The sequence below is a fragment of the Cygnus olor genome, chromosome 1, assembly GCF_009769625.2.
Source record: "Cygnus olor isolate bCygOlo1 chromosome 1, bCygOlo1.pri.v2, whole genome shotgun sequence".
In the NCBI taxonomy this organism is placed as follows: Eukaryota; Metazoa; Chordata; class Aves; order Anseriformes; family Anatidae; genus Cygnus; species Cygnus olor.
In genome coordinates this window covers 195,558,743-195,579,831 of record NC_049169.1, presented here as the reverse complement: position 1 = coordinate 195,579,831, position 21,089 = coordinate 195,558,743, and the positions used below count along the sequence as shown (strand labels likewise).

The following is a 21,089-nucleotide window of genomic DNA, read 5'->3' as shown; positions in this document are numbered from 1 at the left end:
GTAGGTTAGGTGGGATCAAGACACACTCAATGCCCTTTTTGAGGCAGAGGAGATAGAAACACAGAAGCCAGCAGACAAACGAACGAGCATTCCTGTTTAGGGTAGGATGTAGGGTCCCTTCCAGCAACCGGAATGTTTGCTTCTTTCATTGAGTTGGCTGGTGCCCACAAAATGAACAGAGTCCTCAGAGGAGACATTGTCAGCTGCTTAAGCCAATAAACTGAAGTGGAAATTGGGAAAGCTAAATAACAGATGTGCACTGGATTTCCCCTCCAGCAAGGGAATAAGGCAGAATAGGCTTAAATGCCACTGCATGATTTTCTGGAAGGCAATCATCAGAACCCATAGCAGAGCAGAAGGCATATAGAGCAGGCTGATACAACTCAAGGACATCCAGAAGAGAAAACAGCTTTTCACATATGGTAGTAACTACTCTGGAACCAGGCCTGCACAGACACGCTACTTCAGAGGACTCCTGTAAGAGGAATTATCTATGTCTACTGGGCAAATAAACAGTTTTACTGGTGTGAATGTATACTGCAGAAATCAAGTTTTGGACTTTCACTGCTGAAACCAAGTGATTGTTTGATTCCACTTACATTATGCCTTGAGTTGTTTCCTCACCTGAGGAAAATGTATGCAGAATAGCTGTTCATAATGCAAACAAGGATGTTTACAGGAGAATCTAGATATTTTGCTACACAGTCAACGAATGTTTGCCCCAGCACATGAAGCCATCAGCCATTTAAGAAGCAAAAGTGATTTATGATTATTTGAACGTTAGTCCCATTCTTGACATCAGTCCAAAAATAGTTTTTCCTAAGTCACATATATTTTCTGGTTACTAGCCTTTATTTATCCAACCAGATCTTCAATTTTCAGGGAGTATTAGCTAGCAGAGAAGTACAATAACAAAATGTTTCAGCTTGGCTGGTTTTCCATCTATCACTGGCACCCTGGTACTCGAGCTGTCTCTGTGCTGATTTTTCACAAAGAAGTGATTACCAAAGCAGAAGGCTCTAATACAGGATAAATGTGCATGTCGTGTTCTGACACTAATGATATGATCACAAATTTGGTTACCATACACCCAAGTACCAGCCAGAAGGTTTGCATCTCACAGATGTCTCAGGTGATCTTGTAGCCAGCAACGTGTCAGGTTTCCTCAAGACAATGCCTGCTTGGTAAGTTAATTTGTTTCTAAAGCTTATCTTCCAAAAAGTGTTTATTATGTTCTTATTTCCCCATTATGCTGTAGAAATTTGAAGCAATCTGTGCATTCACATTTTCATGACAAAGGGTGTCTTCATGATCTTGTGCTTTTATCATGTTTCAGTGTAGAGAAATTTAAAACACCAAATACCTCCATCATAAAAAAAGGTTGACACTCTGAAGGAGCTATCCTTTAGTACCTTGTATTGCCCCAATCAGCTACATTAGAAAAGGTCAACAGTGCTTTTCACTTTGTGGTTATTTAAATTATCAGTACAAAATCTGTTACTCATAGAAAAGGAGGTTTTAAAGAACACTAGGAGAACTCATAAGTAGGAGCCAAAGGCTACTTCTTATGTTCACTTTCCTTACAAAGTAGCCCTTTGCTCCTGAAACACACAGTTTCTAAAGAACTCACTGAAGGGTTGATTTGCCGTAGACCGCAAGAAGGAAAGTTTGAGCAAAGCCTTTGCTACCAAAACTAGCTTTATACTCCTTGCTCCTTCTGCAAGTTTGGAGGATTGGCTTAGACAGTTCAGCATAGTAAAATTGTGGGAGTTGGGGATGTCACACAGGAGTCTAACACTTCTACAAAGGTCACTCTGAGTATTCCTATAGTCTTTCAAGAACAGAGATCCCTTCCACCTGCACCGAGGTGTAAGGCACTTCTGCTGTAGCAGCATCTTTACACAACAGCAGGGAGTTTCTTGGATAGTAGAGGCTCATTGCATGGTACTGTTATCCGATGTGTACTGGGACAGTGCTTCAAACAGATGTGAGAAAAATAAACTGGATAAACCTCTGCATTGTTAGCAATGACAGTGACACCATCAACATCAATGTAGGTAATTTTTCACATATCCCTTTCTTGTATCACCTTACTTTTCAGGATCAATGTGACTGAGTAAGGAATATAAGGCTGTGAAATGTGTGAAATGTCTTTTTTTTTTTTTTTCACATCTGTGAAATTCAGTGCCTAATCAAGAGTACTAAGTCTCAAATATTTTAATACATATATTCAATAAAAGAAAACAAAGTATGCTCCCAGGTTCATTAACTTTGTCAAATAAATTCCATCATTTAAGTTCTATTTGTAAATTACTCTTGCAAAGCTGTTTTACAATATGTTATACACAAGCTAGTAAGTAGTATCAATTGCAAACTATTCAGCTAAATGCTGGACGCTGCAATACAAACTACCTTAAAATGACCTATGGACCGGTGAGTTTACCTGCAGATTAGCAAACCTTCTTTCAGATTGTTCAACTTAAGTGCTGTAGACACTGTGAAGCCTGATCTCTGGTTTTGTAAAGGAGCAGAGGATAATTGTCCTAAACAACATAAACTAAAAACAGTAGCAATACTGAAGACTACAAAGTAGCTAAGCTTAGGGAAGCATAGCAAAGGAAAGGAATATTTGCAGAGGAATTACAGTAATGCTGTAGCCAGCAAGTTTACTCATTTATTTTTTCATTTGAGGTGCTAACCAACAAATTATTTTTCCATGTTTCCTTGTATTCATCAATGGTCATGTAAAAGAGATTGTTTCAACATATCTAGTAATTTTATTTTATATAGTTATGTATTATATCTATGTATTATGTATTATATATCAAAAAAATTATATGCTATATATTACATGTTATAAAATATGTTTTAGGAATAACTCAAATACAGATCATGCTATCAGTCTCAATTCTGTTACAAGTAGACCTCTGCTGTCTAAGAGTTAATACAGTTAACTTTGTTTCTAATGCTATCTCTTTGGTCTATACTTAAGATTTTACTAGATTAAATGTTAGATATTTGGGGGGTATTTGAATAATAGTTTGTTTACTGTTACTTGTTTTTATTATCCTTTCCATTCATACTGCTCGTAATGTGTTTTCTGTTTCTATTATGGATGTTAACAGACATTGTGCTCCTCCAGAGGAAGAAAAAAAATAATGTCTAGTTTTCTGAATGCTCTGTGTTAATTCTGTACATCCTTGGAAATTTATCAGCATATAGAAAACTAATTAAAATCCTTTAAACTATAGAAATGTTAGTACAGAAATCATGGCAGGACGATTTCTTTAAAACAAATTGAAAAGCAGATTTCTCCTACAATGAATAAATAGCATGTATTGTAAGATTATGCACAGAAAGCTAGCCAAACTCACTAAGCATGCCTACTGTAAGTAAAATGAGCTTTAAGATCAAACAGCTACCTGAAAGCTGTAAGATCTTGAAATGGAGCTGGGAGCAATCCTGTAGTGTAAAGGGATGAAAGCCTTTGTAACTATAAAATGTGGTTTAAAAGTACATGTTTTGTGGTCTAAAAAAATAACAATAATAATAATAAAGGAGGTTAAAGCTATTCATCTTGTAGACTGGCAAACTACCTACCTAAGCAAGAAATCCACTCTCATGATATATTTTTGGAGAAGTAATGTTTCCTCTGAACTCTACTGACCTGGAGCAAATATAACACAGGAACTGCTGGTTAGATTGACCACACTGCTCCTTTCAGTTGTGGATATTGCCAATAAAACTTAAAGACAAGCACTTGGGTTTAAAGGTCATCAGCCACAATATTATTAAATGGAACATAAACAAGGTCAGCAGATTTTTGCTGGTCCTTGAAATTACATTTGAGCTGTAACAAGAGCCACGAAGATGCCCTAGGTACAGACCCCATTAATTGGACTCAGATATGTCTGTACTAGTAAACCACTTCCTGAGATCAATGGATACAGTGGAGTTCCCATCCACACAGCTAAAGTCCCCCTCCCCTTTCAAAACAGTAGGGACACAACAAACTGGCTATTGGGATCTGTCCCAGCCCATGGTAATCAATTAACTGTTCCCAGGCCTTGGATGGGAAAAGTGTGATTGGCACCGGGTTGAAATTATGATAGGGAATGGCTGACAGCATAATAGTACATAGGATCATTGATAGAGTTCAAGTCTGTGTGTTGGCCCTTTTCTGTATATCATTGTAGCTGAAACATCTACTGTATTGGAAGACAATATGCTGATGTAAGTGGAGTATCGTACCTTTAACGATAGAATCATGGAATCAAAAAATGGCTTGGATTGGAAGGAACCTTAAAGATCATCTGGTTGCACCCCCATGCCATGGGCAATGATACCTCCCACTAGAATAGGTTGCTCAAAGCCCCATCCCACCTGGCCTTAAACACTTCCAGGGATGGGGCAAAGGAACGCATCCCTGGAATAAGTCAAGACTACCCAGGCTGGAACATCAATATCTTCTCTTTGTTATCTTCCAGTGCTGAGTCTGACCTCCCTCTCTGTACTGGTCTAGTTGGAGTGTGACCTCTCCATTCTCCCATGGCTTTATGTAGCTGTCTTACAGAAATCACTTGGGTATACCACACATGTAGGGATGGGAATGAGGGCATAACCTCTAAAGCATTCAGCACATAACACACTTTCTCTCCATCTTCTTCTTCCCCAACATGTGCAGTGCCATAGGTGGACACAACAAAATGGTTTCATGTTAGAGTCAGGCTCCTGTTTCCTCAAACAACTTTTCCATTATCCTGTAGTTACCACCTCTTTCTGTTCCTCTTTTTCTAGACCTAACGTCTTCTTTATGACAAGCCAGTACACCTTGTACTGGCAAAACCTTCAGGTAAAGAATTATGTAATCATGAAGTGCTACGTATCAGGCTTTTTAGTGATTTGGTAAAAGTAAGGATTGTCCCGGTCAGGCTGCAGTAGAGTAAATCAGTGCACATCCTGGGATTCACAGGAAAGGGCACTGTCTCACTGAATGACTGAGGTTATTATTGCTAACATTCTTTCAAGAACTCTCACATTAACATTGAATCATCGCAAGTAATCTAAAGGACCTCTCAGGATGATCATTCAAACAATAAAAAGACACATAAAACAAGTTTGCCAAAATGCATTCACGCATGTCTTGAAATGAAGCATTGATCTATGGAATTGCTCTGAAAGAAGATAACTGATTAATATCCTCTGTGCTGGGTTTCCAGTGTTCCTAGAGCTGCATAAGAGCCTATCATAGTCTCAAATGTCTTCTCTGTGAAGGTCAACCGCACTGTGGTGCATTTATGACCAGTCATTTTCTGTGTGGTTTCCAGAGAAGCATTTGAGCAGACTGTGCATTTTTTCCTCAATTGACTATTCCCAACTAAAAAATTGTTTTAGAGATCCTGAACAATAACACAGCCCTTGGGAGAAATGCTCTTCTGCATTAGCCATCCAGCTGACACCATGAATGATTACATCCAAGCATAAAATTTAATGAGATTTCTACAAAAATGAGTGACATCTGCATAGCACTCAGGTCCTGGCTAACTGTCATACATTTGTCATCACAGAGGCTTTTGTCCCTTATTAATCTGCTTTCAAGAATGCCTGCTGTTGGAAATGGAAATGCTTTTTAGCAGTCATCCTGCAGACTGTGTAAGAGCACCTCAGAAAGCATAATGACACATTATCATGACTAGGAATGCATTTAAAAGGTTTAAAAAACCATGAGAGAACTCCTACAACAAAATATATTGAGAATTTAGCAGGAGACATCTGCATAAATATATTTTAGATATTTTTATATGCACAAGAATCTTGTTCTTTTTCCTATAATGCAGTGGCTAGAAACTCTTTAAAAATATTCATTGTGCATGGAAGAAATATTTTCATAGAGGAAAAGTACTAAAATATTTTCCCTTAATTTTGTTTGTGCTTGGGACCATGATATAATTCTGGGCCTAGGGCTCCAAATCAGTAAAAGCATATGATTGCATCAGGATCTAAGCTTTCCTTTAAACTTTCCCTCATGGCTACAAATAAAAATTTCACTAGTATTTTCCTACATCAACAGATAGCCTGAAACAATAGATGATAAAGACTGAAGACCACCCTGTTTTATTAAATTAGCCCCAGGACTTACTATTCTGAGACAAAGGTCTGACCTGGTGCTTTCCACCAAAGAACAGCAAATACATGGCAGAAAGGGAGGGGTGCACAGGACACAGTTTTCTGCCCTGCTTTCTCCCAGGAAGGAAATCAAGACCTTTCAACTGCAAATGAGGTACTCCAGAAGCCCAAGAGTCACAAGGGGTCCAAGGGGTGGCACCATCTTATCCCAGACGGGAGATGAAAGACATTGACAGCAGTGATGTCAGGACTGCTGAGCAAGAAGGGCAAGGGAAGAGGACAGACTCCTGGCACTATGAGCCACAGAAGCTGGTCACCACCATTCAGGGTGGAAAGCCTCTTTTTTTTCCCATAGCCCACTGCAGTATCCTGGTCTCCTGTGAACATGTATTTCAGAAAGTCTTGCTCCCTCATACATCCGTAACACTGAACTTTACTGAATTGTATACAAACATTTTAGAAAGACAACTGTATTGTTTATTTTGTTGCCTTTATTCCTATAAATGCTATAACTTTCCAATATTTTGGTGTCAATTTGTCACTAGTAGATCATTGTCAGGCAAACAGAGGAAAGTGAATAGTGTAGTTTGCTTTGTTATTTAAAGGAATCAATGCCTCTTCCTCTCTGAGAATACTGAGTTGAACTACTAGAAAATTCTGAATGCATTGTTGTCATAGTTCATGTAAACACACTTTTGTTGAAGGAATACCTGTGGAAAATTGTTTGCAGCTGCAAAATATGAAGGGGGGGAGGGGGAAGCCTTTCAATTAATGGGGTTTTCTTTAGCCTTTCATATTCATACAAATTGTTTTTTACTTACGGACTAAGTTTCTAGCCAGCAAAAGATTTAGAGATTTGGTTGCATGGAATAGTGCACACATACACAGACAAAAAACAAACAAACAAAAAATAACTGAGTTCAGTAATGTACTACATTCACTAATGTACTACATGCAATGGCTACAACCACAACATCAAATGGTGGAACCAGACTTGAGTGTTTTCTCTCTTATCTGCAGCTGCTGAGCTCTAGTAGGACCACGCCTCTCATAATGGCTCACTGTTAGGATAGACAGGAGCGGAGGTGTCCAGCAGATCTGTTCCACTGTAACTCTAGGGGAAAGTCTGATACATGCAAAGAGCTTCAGGCTCTCACAGAAGTGTATCCAGCATTGCTTCCTACTAAAAAAAAAAAAAAAAAAAAAAAAAAAAAAAAAGTTTTTTCCGTCATCACCTTTCCTGCAGAAGCAGAACTTCAGCCTCCAAAAACTGAAACATGGGAAAGAATTGTATGCCAAAAATATCCACATTTTCTCGTAATTAATTACAGTTATTAATGATATTAATATTTTAATTAAGTAGTATTAAAAAGTATTAAGTCCTGTCCTTCTGAACTTGTTTAGCTTTAGAATATAAGAAACCACAAGAGAGATTTTTAATTCTGCATTTGACCATGACAGAGATGTGCTCTTTCCCCTAAACATCTGTTTACAGCAGCTGTGGAAAAGGATTCTGAATTGGGGGAACCTTGCCTCCAATTTAATTTGGCAAATGCAAACATACAGTGTTTTCAAACATCAGTAGTACCAATATCAGGAAAAATTAAAGAAGAAAATGTGGGGTAAGATAGAAGTTATAGGCACATTTTTCATTCCAAAGTCATGTTTGTTACCAGATAACTTACTTATTGGAGTAATCACATGGCTTATGCAACTGATGATTAGCATTTTCTCATTTGGCATAGTTAAGTGGAAAAAAATAATCCTCTAATTTCTCAAATGAGAAATTGTTGGAGGGTTTTTTTGTTGTTGTTTTCAATGGAATCATAGTAAATATCAATCTTAAGAATATGTGGCTCTGGGCTTAGAAGGGTAGTAATCGAGATTGTTTCCTTGAATGGGTGAATCTGAGAACAGGACGCATGTCATATTCTTATAACTCAGTTAATAGCAATCTTATTTGCTCCTCAAGAAACATATCTGACATTGCTTCATTTTGATCATTATTTGTCTCTCCTGATGATATTTCTCACAAAGAGATGTTACTGTGAGTGTTCAATCTAGCCTGGATGCTACTTAAAGATTGTTTTTTTTTTTTTTCCTTTAATTTTAGGATCAGAACAATTATAGCTGAGGATTTTTTTAGAAATCTGCTTCTATTTCTAGTTCTTCTGCTGTTACTTTGATAAGTTAATTGCTTCTCACCTACACAACATTTAAAAAGTAGAAACAATATCACAATTTGTCAGTAGAAATTTTGGAAATAAGCTATCACCATGTTGTAGTAGTGTGCATTTTAACCCTTGCATTTCATGAACTCCCTACAGAATATGTCTCCTGTATTATTACTGTTCAGTTGCAATGATGGTGTGTTCTGTTTGATTATTCCACTTTACTCTAGGTCCTCCTGGTCCCCCAGGGGTTGTAATAGTGGAGGAAATTACAGACACCACAGCAACTCTCTCCTGGAGCCCTGGAGCAGACAATCACAGCCCAATCTCCCTCTACAACTTGCAAGCACGCAGTCCATTTTCTCTTGGCTGGCAGACAGTAAAAACAGGTGAGAAAAACTTTAAAATAGTACAAGTAGGCTGTTCAAAACTCCTGCCACATGACAATAATAATCAGCAGCATCTGCAGGAACAGATACTCTTAAGAGAACAATGATAAATTAAAAGCACCGACTATTATTTTTTTTCCTTTCATGTTACTTAGCAACATCTCGGAAAGGACAGCACAAAGATACTTGCATGATGCATCTGTGAACAAGCAGAAAGCTCTTCCCACTAACCTTCAATCTTTGTCTTTTTGGGAGTACCACAGTGTCAAAAATCTAACTGTGATTTCTGACAAACCCTCAATATCTTTCATTTCTAAAGGCCATATATATATATATATATATATATATATAAATTAAAATAAAAATAATAATAAAAATAAACACTTCCTATTGAAACATTTAATGTGAGCTTCATGTTTCTGAGCAGCCTATCCATTTCTTTACTGTCTGCAGTTCCTGATGTGATAAGTGGAGACATGGAATCTGCTATGGCTGTTGAACTGAACCCTTGGGTGGAGTATGAATTTAGAGTTGTAGCAACCAACAAAATTGGGACTGGAGATCCAAGTGCACCATCCCGCATGATCAGAACCAATGAAGCAGGTAAGCAGAGAATATAAAGGTTAATTTTCCAAGGCTACCAGCAACAAGAACTATTTTAATGTAATTATAGTGCAATTCTCTTCTCACTGGCACACATCTCTGGATTGAGATATAATTGTGCAAAGGTGATATTTTTTGTAATGGAGAACAGTTTGTTTTATTTACAGGAGTATTGTTTAATTTACAGAAATTCCAAATAACCCCATTCCCTGCTGTCTTACTTCTTCCAGGTTGCCTTACTCTTCAACTTACTCTTAAGCCTTTGCTGCTTAGCCTCTCACGGGCATTCACTGATCTTCAATTGCAGGCTACTTCCCAGTCCCTTCACACAAGTGCTCCCAAGCAGCCTCTTCCCCCCTACTCCTCATAACTTCTCCCCTTAAAGGTACACTGAAACCTTTTTTTCAGCAGGTAGTGAATCCATGGGAAGCTGCTTTATTTACCACATACTCGACATGTTTCATGATCATGCATATTCTACCATGAATCGTTAGTGCATTTGAAGAAATGTCATTAAATTTCTGACTGGGATGGTACTGTGGGAGTCCAGAGAAGAATATTGTATATGCTGTTTGTGTCTCTTGAAAATTCCAATGGTCTCTGAAAGTTTGGAATCACTGACAGCAACTTAGTCAGAATGAAGGGAGCAAACAAGTGGTGTTTGAAGACTGGGAATCTGAGAAAAATCACTAGGCAGACAAAGAGAAACACATTTCAGGAGGCAGAAAGAGACAGAGTCATGGTTTGAACAAAGCCTCAGAACAGAAATCCACCTCAGGACACTCTCAGATTATGCTCCATTGCTAGTTGCATGCCTCTATTATTTAGGAGGCCTAGAGAAGTTTGGTTTTGTTTTCATTTTCCCTCAGCTGAATAATTTGAAAGTAGCTTATTAAACATACAGAATAGATGAGCGCCAAATTCAAAGATTCCGCTTAAACTGAAAGCATAACAGATTTTATAGTTGTAAACACTCCAGATGAATATGTCAGTTGCATTGCCCCGTCTTCTGTCTTCTCATTAGGGGAGATTATAAAAATTAAAAGTGGCAATGCCACAATATATTTATGTCTCTTATTCTGAAATAAAAATCTTTCTCTTTTAAGATATGTTAATCTTGTTGCCTCAGCTCCCTAGTTCATACATCTATGTATAACCACTCAAAAACATTCACATCAGACTATTCAGGCTGATTTCTTCGAACCACAGAATCAACAAAATAGTTGAGGCTGGAAGGGAACTCAGGGTGCCCCTATTCCATCTTCCTGTTCAAAGCTGGAAAAATGGACTTCAGACCAGGTTGCTCAGAGCTTTGACTGGTCTTTAAAACTTCCAAGGATGGAGACTGCACATCCTCTTTGTGCAAGTGCTTCTTTACTCTAATTAGGATTTCTTCTTTTTTTTTTTTTTTCCAATATATTCAGTCAGAACTGACCCTATTTCAGCTTATGACCGCTGTCTCTTTCCTTCCCACCCTGTACCACTGTGGAAATCCCAGCACCATTTCCATCACATTGACCTCCATGTAGGCGTTGGGGCTGCTGTTCAATCCCTGAAGCTGTCTCTGCTCCAGGCTGACCAAGCCCAGCTCCTCCTGCCTCTCCTCAAAGAGCAAGAGCTACAGCCTTCACCATCTCAGTCCCACCCTTAAACTCTCCCTAGCTGACCAATGTCTTTCTCATTCTCTGGCATCCAAAACTGGATGTAGTGTTACCAGGTAACAACTATGCAGTTGTTTAAAGAAAAGAAAATAAGTATGTCTTATTAAAACAGATCTGTCTTCAGTTTTAATAAGACATTTATTTTTTCTTCTTTAAATAACTTCATAGCTGTTGGCTGGTAATATAGATGCAATGACAGAACTGCACTGAAGTCATCTGATTCCCATTCATGCATGTTGAAGGATGCTTCTTTTCCAGTTCTCCCCCTAAACTTCTGCAAGTTGCCCTCAGTGTGAAACTCAGTAACTGTATCACAGAAGTTTCAGATTCTGCATACTTTGTTAGGAGAAAAGTAAGAAAGGGAAAATGAAATCTAAAAAAAAAAAAACATAAGCCATATTCATGTCAAATGATTAAAAAAATAAATAAACTTATTCCCCCACCCCCACCACTATTCTTTCCATGATTTAGAACTATATGCAGCATTGGCCGAGAATATTACTGGACCCAAATGTTTGAACTACTTCTCTGTTTGTTCAGGTGGTGTATATTAGAAAGGACATAGATATTCTGGAAAAAGTTTATCCTGTAGTAGGTTGCACCCCTGGTATTTTGTTCTTGCAGATTTATGAATACGTTCCTTGATTTTCAAAACATGGTTCAAGATTTTAATCCACCAGATGTATTTAATCTGTGAGTGCCTATATATATATATCACGTACATGGGACTCTTCCTGACAAACAGCGTTATAGACAATAATAATGCAGTTTTTGAATTAAAAATCAAGAAGATTTTAGAACACATTATTTCAAATAGGAAAAGACCACACTCAGAGTTTACCTGCACTTTCGGCTTTCCAGTTAGAAACACATTTTTGTTACCAGAGTTACAGCTGCATAAGTGTCATGTTAGAAGGGAGCGTTTTGTAGTGTGACATTGAATTCCAGACAGGTGCCAGTAAAACAACTTAACAGCCTTCAGAGAAATTCAAGTTGAATTTATTGGTGTGCCTGTTTAGCACAGTGTGGTACAGCAGAAGTTGGTTGTCGTCACCTCAATTTCAAAATAACTTTCTTCAATGAAACCCTTTGGTTTCTCTTTTTGTTGTGAATAGTTTTGGTTTTGTGGTTTTGTTTTGTTTTGTTATTACCTATATAAAAGACAGATTTAACTGTTTTCTTGTTTCATTCTATACAGGCAGTGAGAAGACAGTATTTACAATAAAAAACAATAAGACATAACTTTCCAATTTGTTGGAACCTTCAAAGGGTTGTAAAGTAAAAACAATAACACAATAGACTGCTTTAAACCAGAAACAATTAAAAACAACAACAAAAACTGTTACACATGTAATTCTTTGCAAAATAGCATGCTGCTTATAATTTTTATGGCATTCTTGAAATGCCAGAGGCTTCATGATCTGCTTCATTCAGGCAGTCACTTTTTCCTGATCTCCAGATATTCCTGAAGTCCAGCACATGCCTTGGGACCTCAGTCTTGTCTGTTTAGCTCTGTTCTCTGATATATCTCCTTCAGCAATCATGTGAATCATCATCCTTGGGGTTGTTTTTAGATACCAAAGTCAAAGAGACAGGAAAGCTAGCATAAGATTTCACTAGGTTTCATATATAATTTTCCAAATTAGCACATTAATATCTATCTTAGTGTGCTACCCAGTAACATATTGTTTTTCAGAATGTCTCTGTTCCTCATTTTTGATCTGAAAGCTTCAAGGGAACACCTCTGCTAACATGGGCTGCAGTTCTAATATCATAGATCTGAATTCTAAATAGAAGTGCATGTGGAAGGACATTATCCTTTAGCAAGAACATGTCATCAACCTCCCTTCTCACGACCTAGCAGAGTAAGGTGGCTCTTTGCAGTGATATTAGACGTGCCCTACAAGTAAAAGAGGCAAGCTGCACTGGAAAAAAAAAAAAAAATACAAGAATCTAGTCTCCCAGAGGAGATGGTGACTGAGGCTTGTGCACAGAGGAGAGTCATGATCTACAGGGCTGAATGATAGCTGTGTAGACAACCCACAGAGGTAGCAAATGTGTGATTCTGCTGCTATTATTTTATACTTAAATGGAAATCAGCATCTGTAATTTAATGGCATCAGCTAATCTGGCTGGAGACTAAAATCTTTTTCTCTCCCCACACCTCACTTATTTTATCACTTCTTCCCCTAGATAGTAACAACATTTTATACAATTCCGTTATGTAAAAATACCCATGGAAGCAATGCTTGGGGTGGTGTAAGGAAATCAACAGAATAATAAACAGGTTTCCACTTGCTTTAATTTTCTAATTAAACCTTAATCTTGTTACTTAGTTTATATTTAGTTAACATGATTGCTTTTCATAGCTACTTTCATTGGAATGGATAATTCTGCAATTTTCTGGCACATCTAACTTATAGCCAGCTGCTGCATTTCTGTCACTTCTAGCCTTGATAGATATTTTACAGGTCCACAAGGTGAAAAGAGCCAATAACATGAATTCAGACATGTCTGGCATTCCACTATGGCAGTTGGGCATTTGAAGCCTGGGGCAAAGCATCAATTACATTATCTATTCATGGGGAAACATGGGGAGAGAGAAATTGAGTAGAATGAAAGTTTAACCTGCTAATCAGGCATGAAAACTTGATTTTATGAGGTAACAATATAATGCACTCAATTAGTAGCAGATTGTACACAGGATTTATTTTTAATAAGTCCTTATCTTTCATTAGGTCACGCTTACTCTCAGCTAATATTTATTCACCTCATACCACAAAAAAAAAAAAAAAAAAAATGTGTCCTGGCAATAATATGTTTTAGACTGGGTTTGTTCTAGGGGATTTCTTTTGCTGGTGGTGTTTTTTTATATTTGAGACCTGTACAAAACAAGTTTCATTTTTTCCCATTATTATAACTATTTTTGTTTCTAGAGAAAAATGAATTGCCTGCTCTGTCTGTATCATTAGACGATTACTTGGGCAACTGAACCCTTTGTAGAAAATGTCTCCACAGGGGAAAACAAAAGGAGAAGATAAACTAGACAATAATCATTGACTGCATGGGTATATTTGAAACCAATAGGCTACTAACATGTAATATTGCAGGCCCAAACCCATATGCATTATATTGACAAAGAGTCCAAATATACGTATTATTAGAAAACATATCAGGAAAGCTAAGGAATTGGTTCTTTGGCAGAATGTTGCAGCATTTGAGATTTCAGACCCATGTATAGCAATCTGGAGACTATTCAGAGTGAATCCTGCAGCCATGTATGACACTGTTATCAGCGGACAGAACTGAATCCTATCTTCTACTAAATTACACACATTAAAAATACAGAAGAAAATGAGAACAACAGAAATGCAGATCTTGAAGCCAGTTGGGACATTTCCAGTAGCTGAATACAGTTCTTCATCTGCTTCAGAGATGCTGGCACATTTTACATCTCAGTCCTGAACAGACGAGATGTTTCCCTGGGAGTGTGAAAATTGAGGGCCAGCCTTTAACATGTAGCAAAGGTTTTCACTTAACATCTCTCTGTTTCCCAGGTGTGTACACACACACACATATATATTTATATAAAGGAAAGTAACTAAGAAAAAAAACTTTGAATGTGTTGTTGCTTTGGTCTTCACATTAGGAAGTTCTGTCATGCTGGTGACAAACCCTTTTTATCCCCACCATACCTTTTCCACAGCTAGTACTTTTTTTTCAGACTATATCTGTATCTTAAAAGATATAAGCAGCTTTGAAAGAAATAAATAGTAACTACACCTTGAGCAAACATTTTCTTAAGGACTAAAGCCAAGTTTAATAACTCATCTCCCCAGATAGTGTAGCAATATCAATTTGTTTTTTTTGTTTTTTTTTTTTTTGCTTTATTTCAGAATTTATACAAAAAAAATAAAATAAAATCCATGTAGAAAATATCTTCATTGATATAGAATCCAAACAGAATGAAAAAAAAGATTTTTTTTTGATTTTGAAGAAAACATAGAGCTGGGAATTGGAAAGTCTGGAGTCAGTTGTTTATCAGAACCTTCTGTGTCAGTTTGGGCAGCTCATGTTAAGCACTTCTTACTCTGAATAATAGGAGGATCGTGAGGCTCTTGCTTCTCTTTGTCTTCCCTCTATCTCACCTATTCATATTGCAATAGTAAATGATAGGGACTAAATCTAGTTACATGTTTCTACAATACTATAATTAATTATAATCTTGGCTGCCAAATACTGTTGTTCTACACAAAATTAAAATACACCACAAAATTAAAAATCTGTCATTTCTGTTTATGCTAACAACAAAATTGAAACACACAAAATTGAAAAAAGCCACTCAACATTTCTTTGAAAAACAAGCAAACAAAGAAAGGAACCACTTTAAAATGATTAATTATTTATTCAGGAACAACATTAAAAAAAAAATCTTTGTAAGACTGAAATGTGAAAAAGTGGATGAACTGTTTTTCAAGTACTTTCAGCTTTTCCAGGTTCAATGTGACGCTTTATTTTCTTTTCTACAAGTAAAGGAACCTATAGCTCGAGGAGTGAAAAAGATGTTTTCAATTCACCCACTTAAGTAAAAACAGGGGAGAAGAAAACTGATTTTAAATAAATTCAAAATTTTCCTGGCATCCTTTAGAAAATTGGAAATAAAATCATAATTTATGAAAAAAATAAAAATCTCCGACAATTTGGCAAAATATTCTCATTTCTGTTTACAGTTTTTATTTTTCTATTTTTTGAATAAAAATGATGCAAATTTTAAATTATACTTTTTAAAATAAAAATTGAAATGTTTCACCAAATATTTAATCATTTTCAATATTTTGCCCCAAAGTGAGTAGACAAAATCTCTGAAGAGGTTTATCTTTACTAGAATATGTATTTTTCAGTAAAAGAACAGAAAAATAAGCAGCTGCTCAGAGTGAAGAGAGAGGGATTTTTAAAACTCTGAACCCCAAATCTAATTTAAGCACCATAAATTACTGTTTAAGTTTAAATCAAGCTGTTAATTTTGGCAGTTTCCAGAATTTTGTTTGCTTGACTTAAGTGAAGGTTTAAATGTCAATGTGTGCCAGCATATAACCACTGAGACCCACATTTACTGTGAACCACATTTAGTCTCTGTCTGCCAAACTTTCAGAACATTGCTTTCAGTATTTTTTGTTGATTGCATCACCAGGACAATGCAGAGACCCAACTTTTAGCTTTCAACCCTACCATTAGCTGAAGAACCAAAAGAAAGTAACAGCTGATCTGATCCCAAGGAGCTTACAGTCTAAGACTAAAATGGGAGATGAGCAATACTAGGTAATCAACGAAGGGGCTAATGAGAACACTTTGAGCAGAATTGAAGACATACAATCAAGCAAAGCATAATCACATTTGATGATCCAAAGGACCAGTGTTAAGCCAAGAAGCGATTCATTTCCCCATAGGTGGAATTCTTTCATCTTATTAAATTAGATGAATTAGCACAGCAAAGAGATCCTTGCTGCTACTTGGGGTTGTATTTATTCAGAAGACACGATGCTAAATTTCTTAGCCTTGATAGGCACTAAGAAAAGATATCGTTATGTTATTGTCCCCTGGGAATACAGACCCTGTGTCTGGGAACCAAGCGCAGGTATCACATTTGTATTTTTGGTGCAAGTGTTTCTCCATGTGTGTCATTGCTGAAAATTAACAACTTGAAGATTGGGAATTCACTAATTGCATGGTAATAAACAGGTTATGAGTGAGAAAATTCAGATATAAAACTGATATGAAAGTGATGTTGCTGAAATGGTTGATAATATATAACCTCAAGGCCTGGCAAAAATGTTTTAATAGTTTTCTTCACTTAACTCATTTTAAAATGTTCTCCTCTAACTGTAAATAATCTGCTTTAGTGCAGTGCAGAGGAAATTTATTCCTTTGATACATTTATTCTTTTAACAGTTATTCATTTTAGAGAGTTTTGCTGTGTGAATGTACATTTTAGTTTGGTGCAAAAGAAATTCATCTTTTTGACAGTTTTATTCTTTTAATGCTTATTCATTTAAATAGGGCTTCAATCTGCAAACTTATTAACAGGAAAACTCTAGAAAGAGGACACTGCTGGTTAAATAAGTCCATCACATTTGTTGCTTCAGAGGAATATAGCATTGTCTCCAATCAATAATGTGGTATTTACATAAACAGTACATTCATCTTTAAAACTTAACAAAAAAAAAAAAAAATCTCAGAAAGGCAACAAAAAATGGGTGCTGAACTTAGTTTAAATATGCTCCATTAGAGATGGCTAGTTTTTGCATGTTAGTTAACTGACAGATGGTTGTTTATCCACATCTCTGTTGAACAATCGTCCCAGTATAGCACAGTTTTTGTTCTTTTTTTATTATTTTGCCAGAGGGCAATTCCTCACAATTCAATACGGTATAATTCTGTCTCTGAAGGGGACATTTTATTAAAATTTCACCATGTAAAGACTGGGTTTTAGTTTAACTTTGTTTATGGCTCCAGTCAGTAGAATGAGATATATCCTTCCCGTTGCTTAGACAGCTATCTTCAAATGGGATGGATCACCCCAAAGCTCTGCATTCACTGGAGATTGACCCTGGACTACATGCTTAGACTGGATAGCTTGTTTACCAATAGCTAAAGTTAAACTGCAAGGCAATTCAATCATCAGATTACACATAAGTTAAGAGCTTTCCACAAAGAATAACTATGAAAGATATCATTTATCAGGTAGGAAGGAAGGAAGGAAGAAAAATGACAGGTACTATGTTTGCCAGATGAATACAGATTTATTGGAGAAATTTTCACAGATTAGAAATTTCCCTTATCGCTCTGGTTAGAGCCACAAGTAACAGTGCAAAAATTTAATTTTAGAAATGTATGCATAACTAATTTCTCACTCTTACTACATTTTCAATAGTGGAAATCAGAAGCAATTCATAAACTCCATGGGATTGCATTACTTATGAGGAAAAAAAAATAAACACAAAACAGAAGTAAGATTATGTTCTTTAAAAGGGAGATCAGAGTTCAAAAAGACACTACATAGATTAATTCTGAAGTTTTATGTGAACTCCCAGGATCTAGTAACAACTGCACTTTCATTGAACTTAAGCTGTTAATGATCAACATGGGAAATAGAGAGGACTGTGTACATGCATTTAAATGTATTTTTCTTTGTATAGTTCAAAGGCACACCGCTACTCAAAAGATGAGTTCAATAGCATGCAATAAGGCCTTAACAGTTAAATGCCACACAGTACATTTCTACCAATGATCTATGTACTGCTGTAAGGAAGAAAATAGGAAGTTTATATCTTAGAACATGTTTAATTAAAAAAAGAATGTAAGTACTACATGCTCACGGTTAATAAACTCAAGGCATTAGTCATTTTTGGAGCTCCATTAGGTGTACTAAATAAGAGAAGACAGTATACAACTCCAATGGTACAACTAAGATTTTTGAAGTCTTAAAGATGAGGATAACTTATAGGTGGCCTCAGTTTTTAAAGACCTGAAGGTAGTACTGTTTCCAATATTTTACAAGAAATAATAAGGGCTGTTTAAGAATGGTAAACTTAAAATCTCTGAAAATTGATAATGCATACCAGAAGATATTTAAAAGAATAAAAATATTCTAAATCATTAATGACCTGGGAAAATGTTGAAATTAATTCCTAAAATTTTACCTGAAACTTGAAAAATATTGGGTTCCCTGGCATTTCATTTTTGAATTGTTTTTTTGAAAAAGTACAATTGTTAATAATTCCTGTTTTCTCTCTCAGATGATATATACACTGAAATTTTGACTAAGCTGCAGAAGAAATAATGTTTAAGTAACTTTTTATTTCAATATTAGTTTTCTTCTCAGCTTATGCTTTCTTTGAGTTACAATCACTCGATTATGGAATTCTTTGAAATGAAGCTTGAGAAAAATTTCTTTACTACAGTGTGCTGTGTTTGTTATTTCTGTTCTGATTTAACATGTTGCCTCATGTCTTCTGCAGCAGCTTATTACTATGGGGAAAACTTCAATAACTTGGGCATTCTGATTTTATTTATTTTCCTTTTTGCTCACAGTTCCAAAGACACCTCCAGCTAATGTAAGTGGCAGAAGTGGAAGACGACATGAATTAGTAATAGCATGGGAGGTAAGGGACTTTTCTGATTAAAAGTCTTGTTTCATGTTGACTTCTTTGAGGGCAAAGTAAACAGCACTGTACTGGGGTTTCATCACAGCAAATATTGGAAAGATGTGAATACAAAATAGTGTTCTTTAAATATGTTTTAAAGTTTCAAAGTGATGTGCATTTTCATGTAGTTTGAGGACACTATGGTAAATCTGCCCTCCTTAGTGGCAGCTCCAAAGTTCTCCTAATTCATCAGTCTTTTATTCCAGATTTATCGCTGAGGTTGGCTTGACTTTCTTGGATCTTACGTGAATGCTACACAGATAAAATAATAGCTAATTTCCTCTTCCAGAGGAAACCATTATAACTATATTTAAATTTAAATTAAGAAAGAATAAATTTTGAAATATTTCATAAAAATAAAATACTAAAGAACTAAAATAAACCTTTACTTTGAGAAGATATTTGTGACACAAGATGCAACACATGTATCACCAATGCAATGGGCAATTGGAGGAGTGAAAGTTGTTTTCTCTGATAATAATAAATAACACAGAGCAGAAGCTTTCTTGAGGAGTTTTCAAAACTTTTAGATTCATCATGAAGAGTTTCAGCCGTGATTAAATATATATGTATGTATGTGTGTATATATATCTATATATACCTATGTATATATATATATACGTCAAATAAAGATAGGGAGTTTTAATGAAAGGAAGTTTTAGCCTAGCCACCTTTAGGAATGATTCATACGATAAGACACACACAGAATTCTGGCTATCTTCTTAAAGTGACAAATCTGGGGACATGTGAAGAGGATGCCCTCTCTTGGTGCCTCTGTATTCCCCAACACCAGCTACCTGAGACTGCTTTGATTTCAGATTGCTTATAATTTTAGGACTATTAGCAGCAGTATCTCTCCAACTTGGAGAAAATTCACAGAATCCCAAACTATAATCTCAGGTGTCTAGAACTGTATCTGATGTAAACTAGCCTAATTCCAGTCCCTAATATGATATATCAGTATGTAGTACTCATATTAAGTGTGTTTATGGTGTTTCCTAAGAGTTGGGCACTACAGGATTGTGTCGTATCTCCCCTCTCTGTCAAAGGTCAAAGTCTTCCAAAAGAAAACTGAGATGCATTCAGGGTATCCCATCCTGTAGTACAGATAGTTAAGAATTAGCAAATGTCATAACATAACTTTCAGTAAACTTTGATACTTCTTGAAAAAAAATATATATATATTTTTTTTTTGATGTATTTGTGACATTCTTTTATAGCTAAGGGATGCAAATTACCAATAAAGCAGGTGTCAATTCTTCCCGAACATTTCTGATGAACTCATTGTTTCCATCAACACTTAGTGCTGTTCTTCCTAAATCTGATACTTCCAGCACACTATTGTTTCACATACCTTGTAAACCGCATAGTCATTAATCTTATTAGGATAATAAAATGGCATTTCATCTGTGTGAATCATAAACCATGATTAGTGACTATCTACTGCCAAACCCAGAAATATTGCAGAGATCTAAAGCTCTTCTTTTCCAACTGAAACCACTTAGAAAGGCTGTCTTGTTTTTGCCTCCTCTACTTTAGGATATATTTATTTTTATTTTCCCTTTGATGAGCAGTGCACAGCTTCAGAAAGCTGGGTAGAAAATAGCCTCTGCAAGTGAGGTGCCTGGTGATGAGACATTCACTTACAATATGGAGGGAAGAGGACTCTGTGTCCCCTGTGTCTCTGCTCTGATTCACATGTTCATTAGCTGCAAATCTAAGATGGGCACTTCAAGAGATGGAGTTTAGTCACCTTTTTTTTTTTTCTTTTTTTTTTCTCATTTCCCACAGGCTTAATATGCTGACAGCTGTTAAACATAATCTAATGCCTAACCTAGTCCATTGACTTTATAACAAATATAGGCAGTAAATTAGCATGAAAAATTCCACTCCTTGAGCTGGACATTTAAGATTTAGCTTTTGCAGTGCTCAGCC

The 21,089-nt window shown here is 36.2% G+C and overlaps 1 protein-coding gene across 3 annotated transcripts in view; it reads left to right on the top strand.

Moving 5' to 3' along the window:
• CNTN5 (contactin 5) overlaps window positions 1-21,089 on the top strand; it is a 670,764-nt gene that overhangs the window by 623,667 nt on the left and 26,008 nt on the right. For all 3 annotated transcript variants that reach the window (XM_040544184.1, XM_040544185.1, XM_040544186.1), the window contains 3 exons: window positions 8,528-8,686; window positions 9,140-9,289; window positions 19,042-19,112. In XM_040544184.1, coding sequence (XP_040400118.1) covers window positions 8,528-8,686; window positions 9,140-9,289; window positions 19,042-19,112 — 380 coding nt within the window. The remainder of the gene's footprint in view (window positions 1-8,527; window positions 8,687-9,139; window positions 9,290-19,041; window positions 19,113-21,089) is intronic.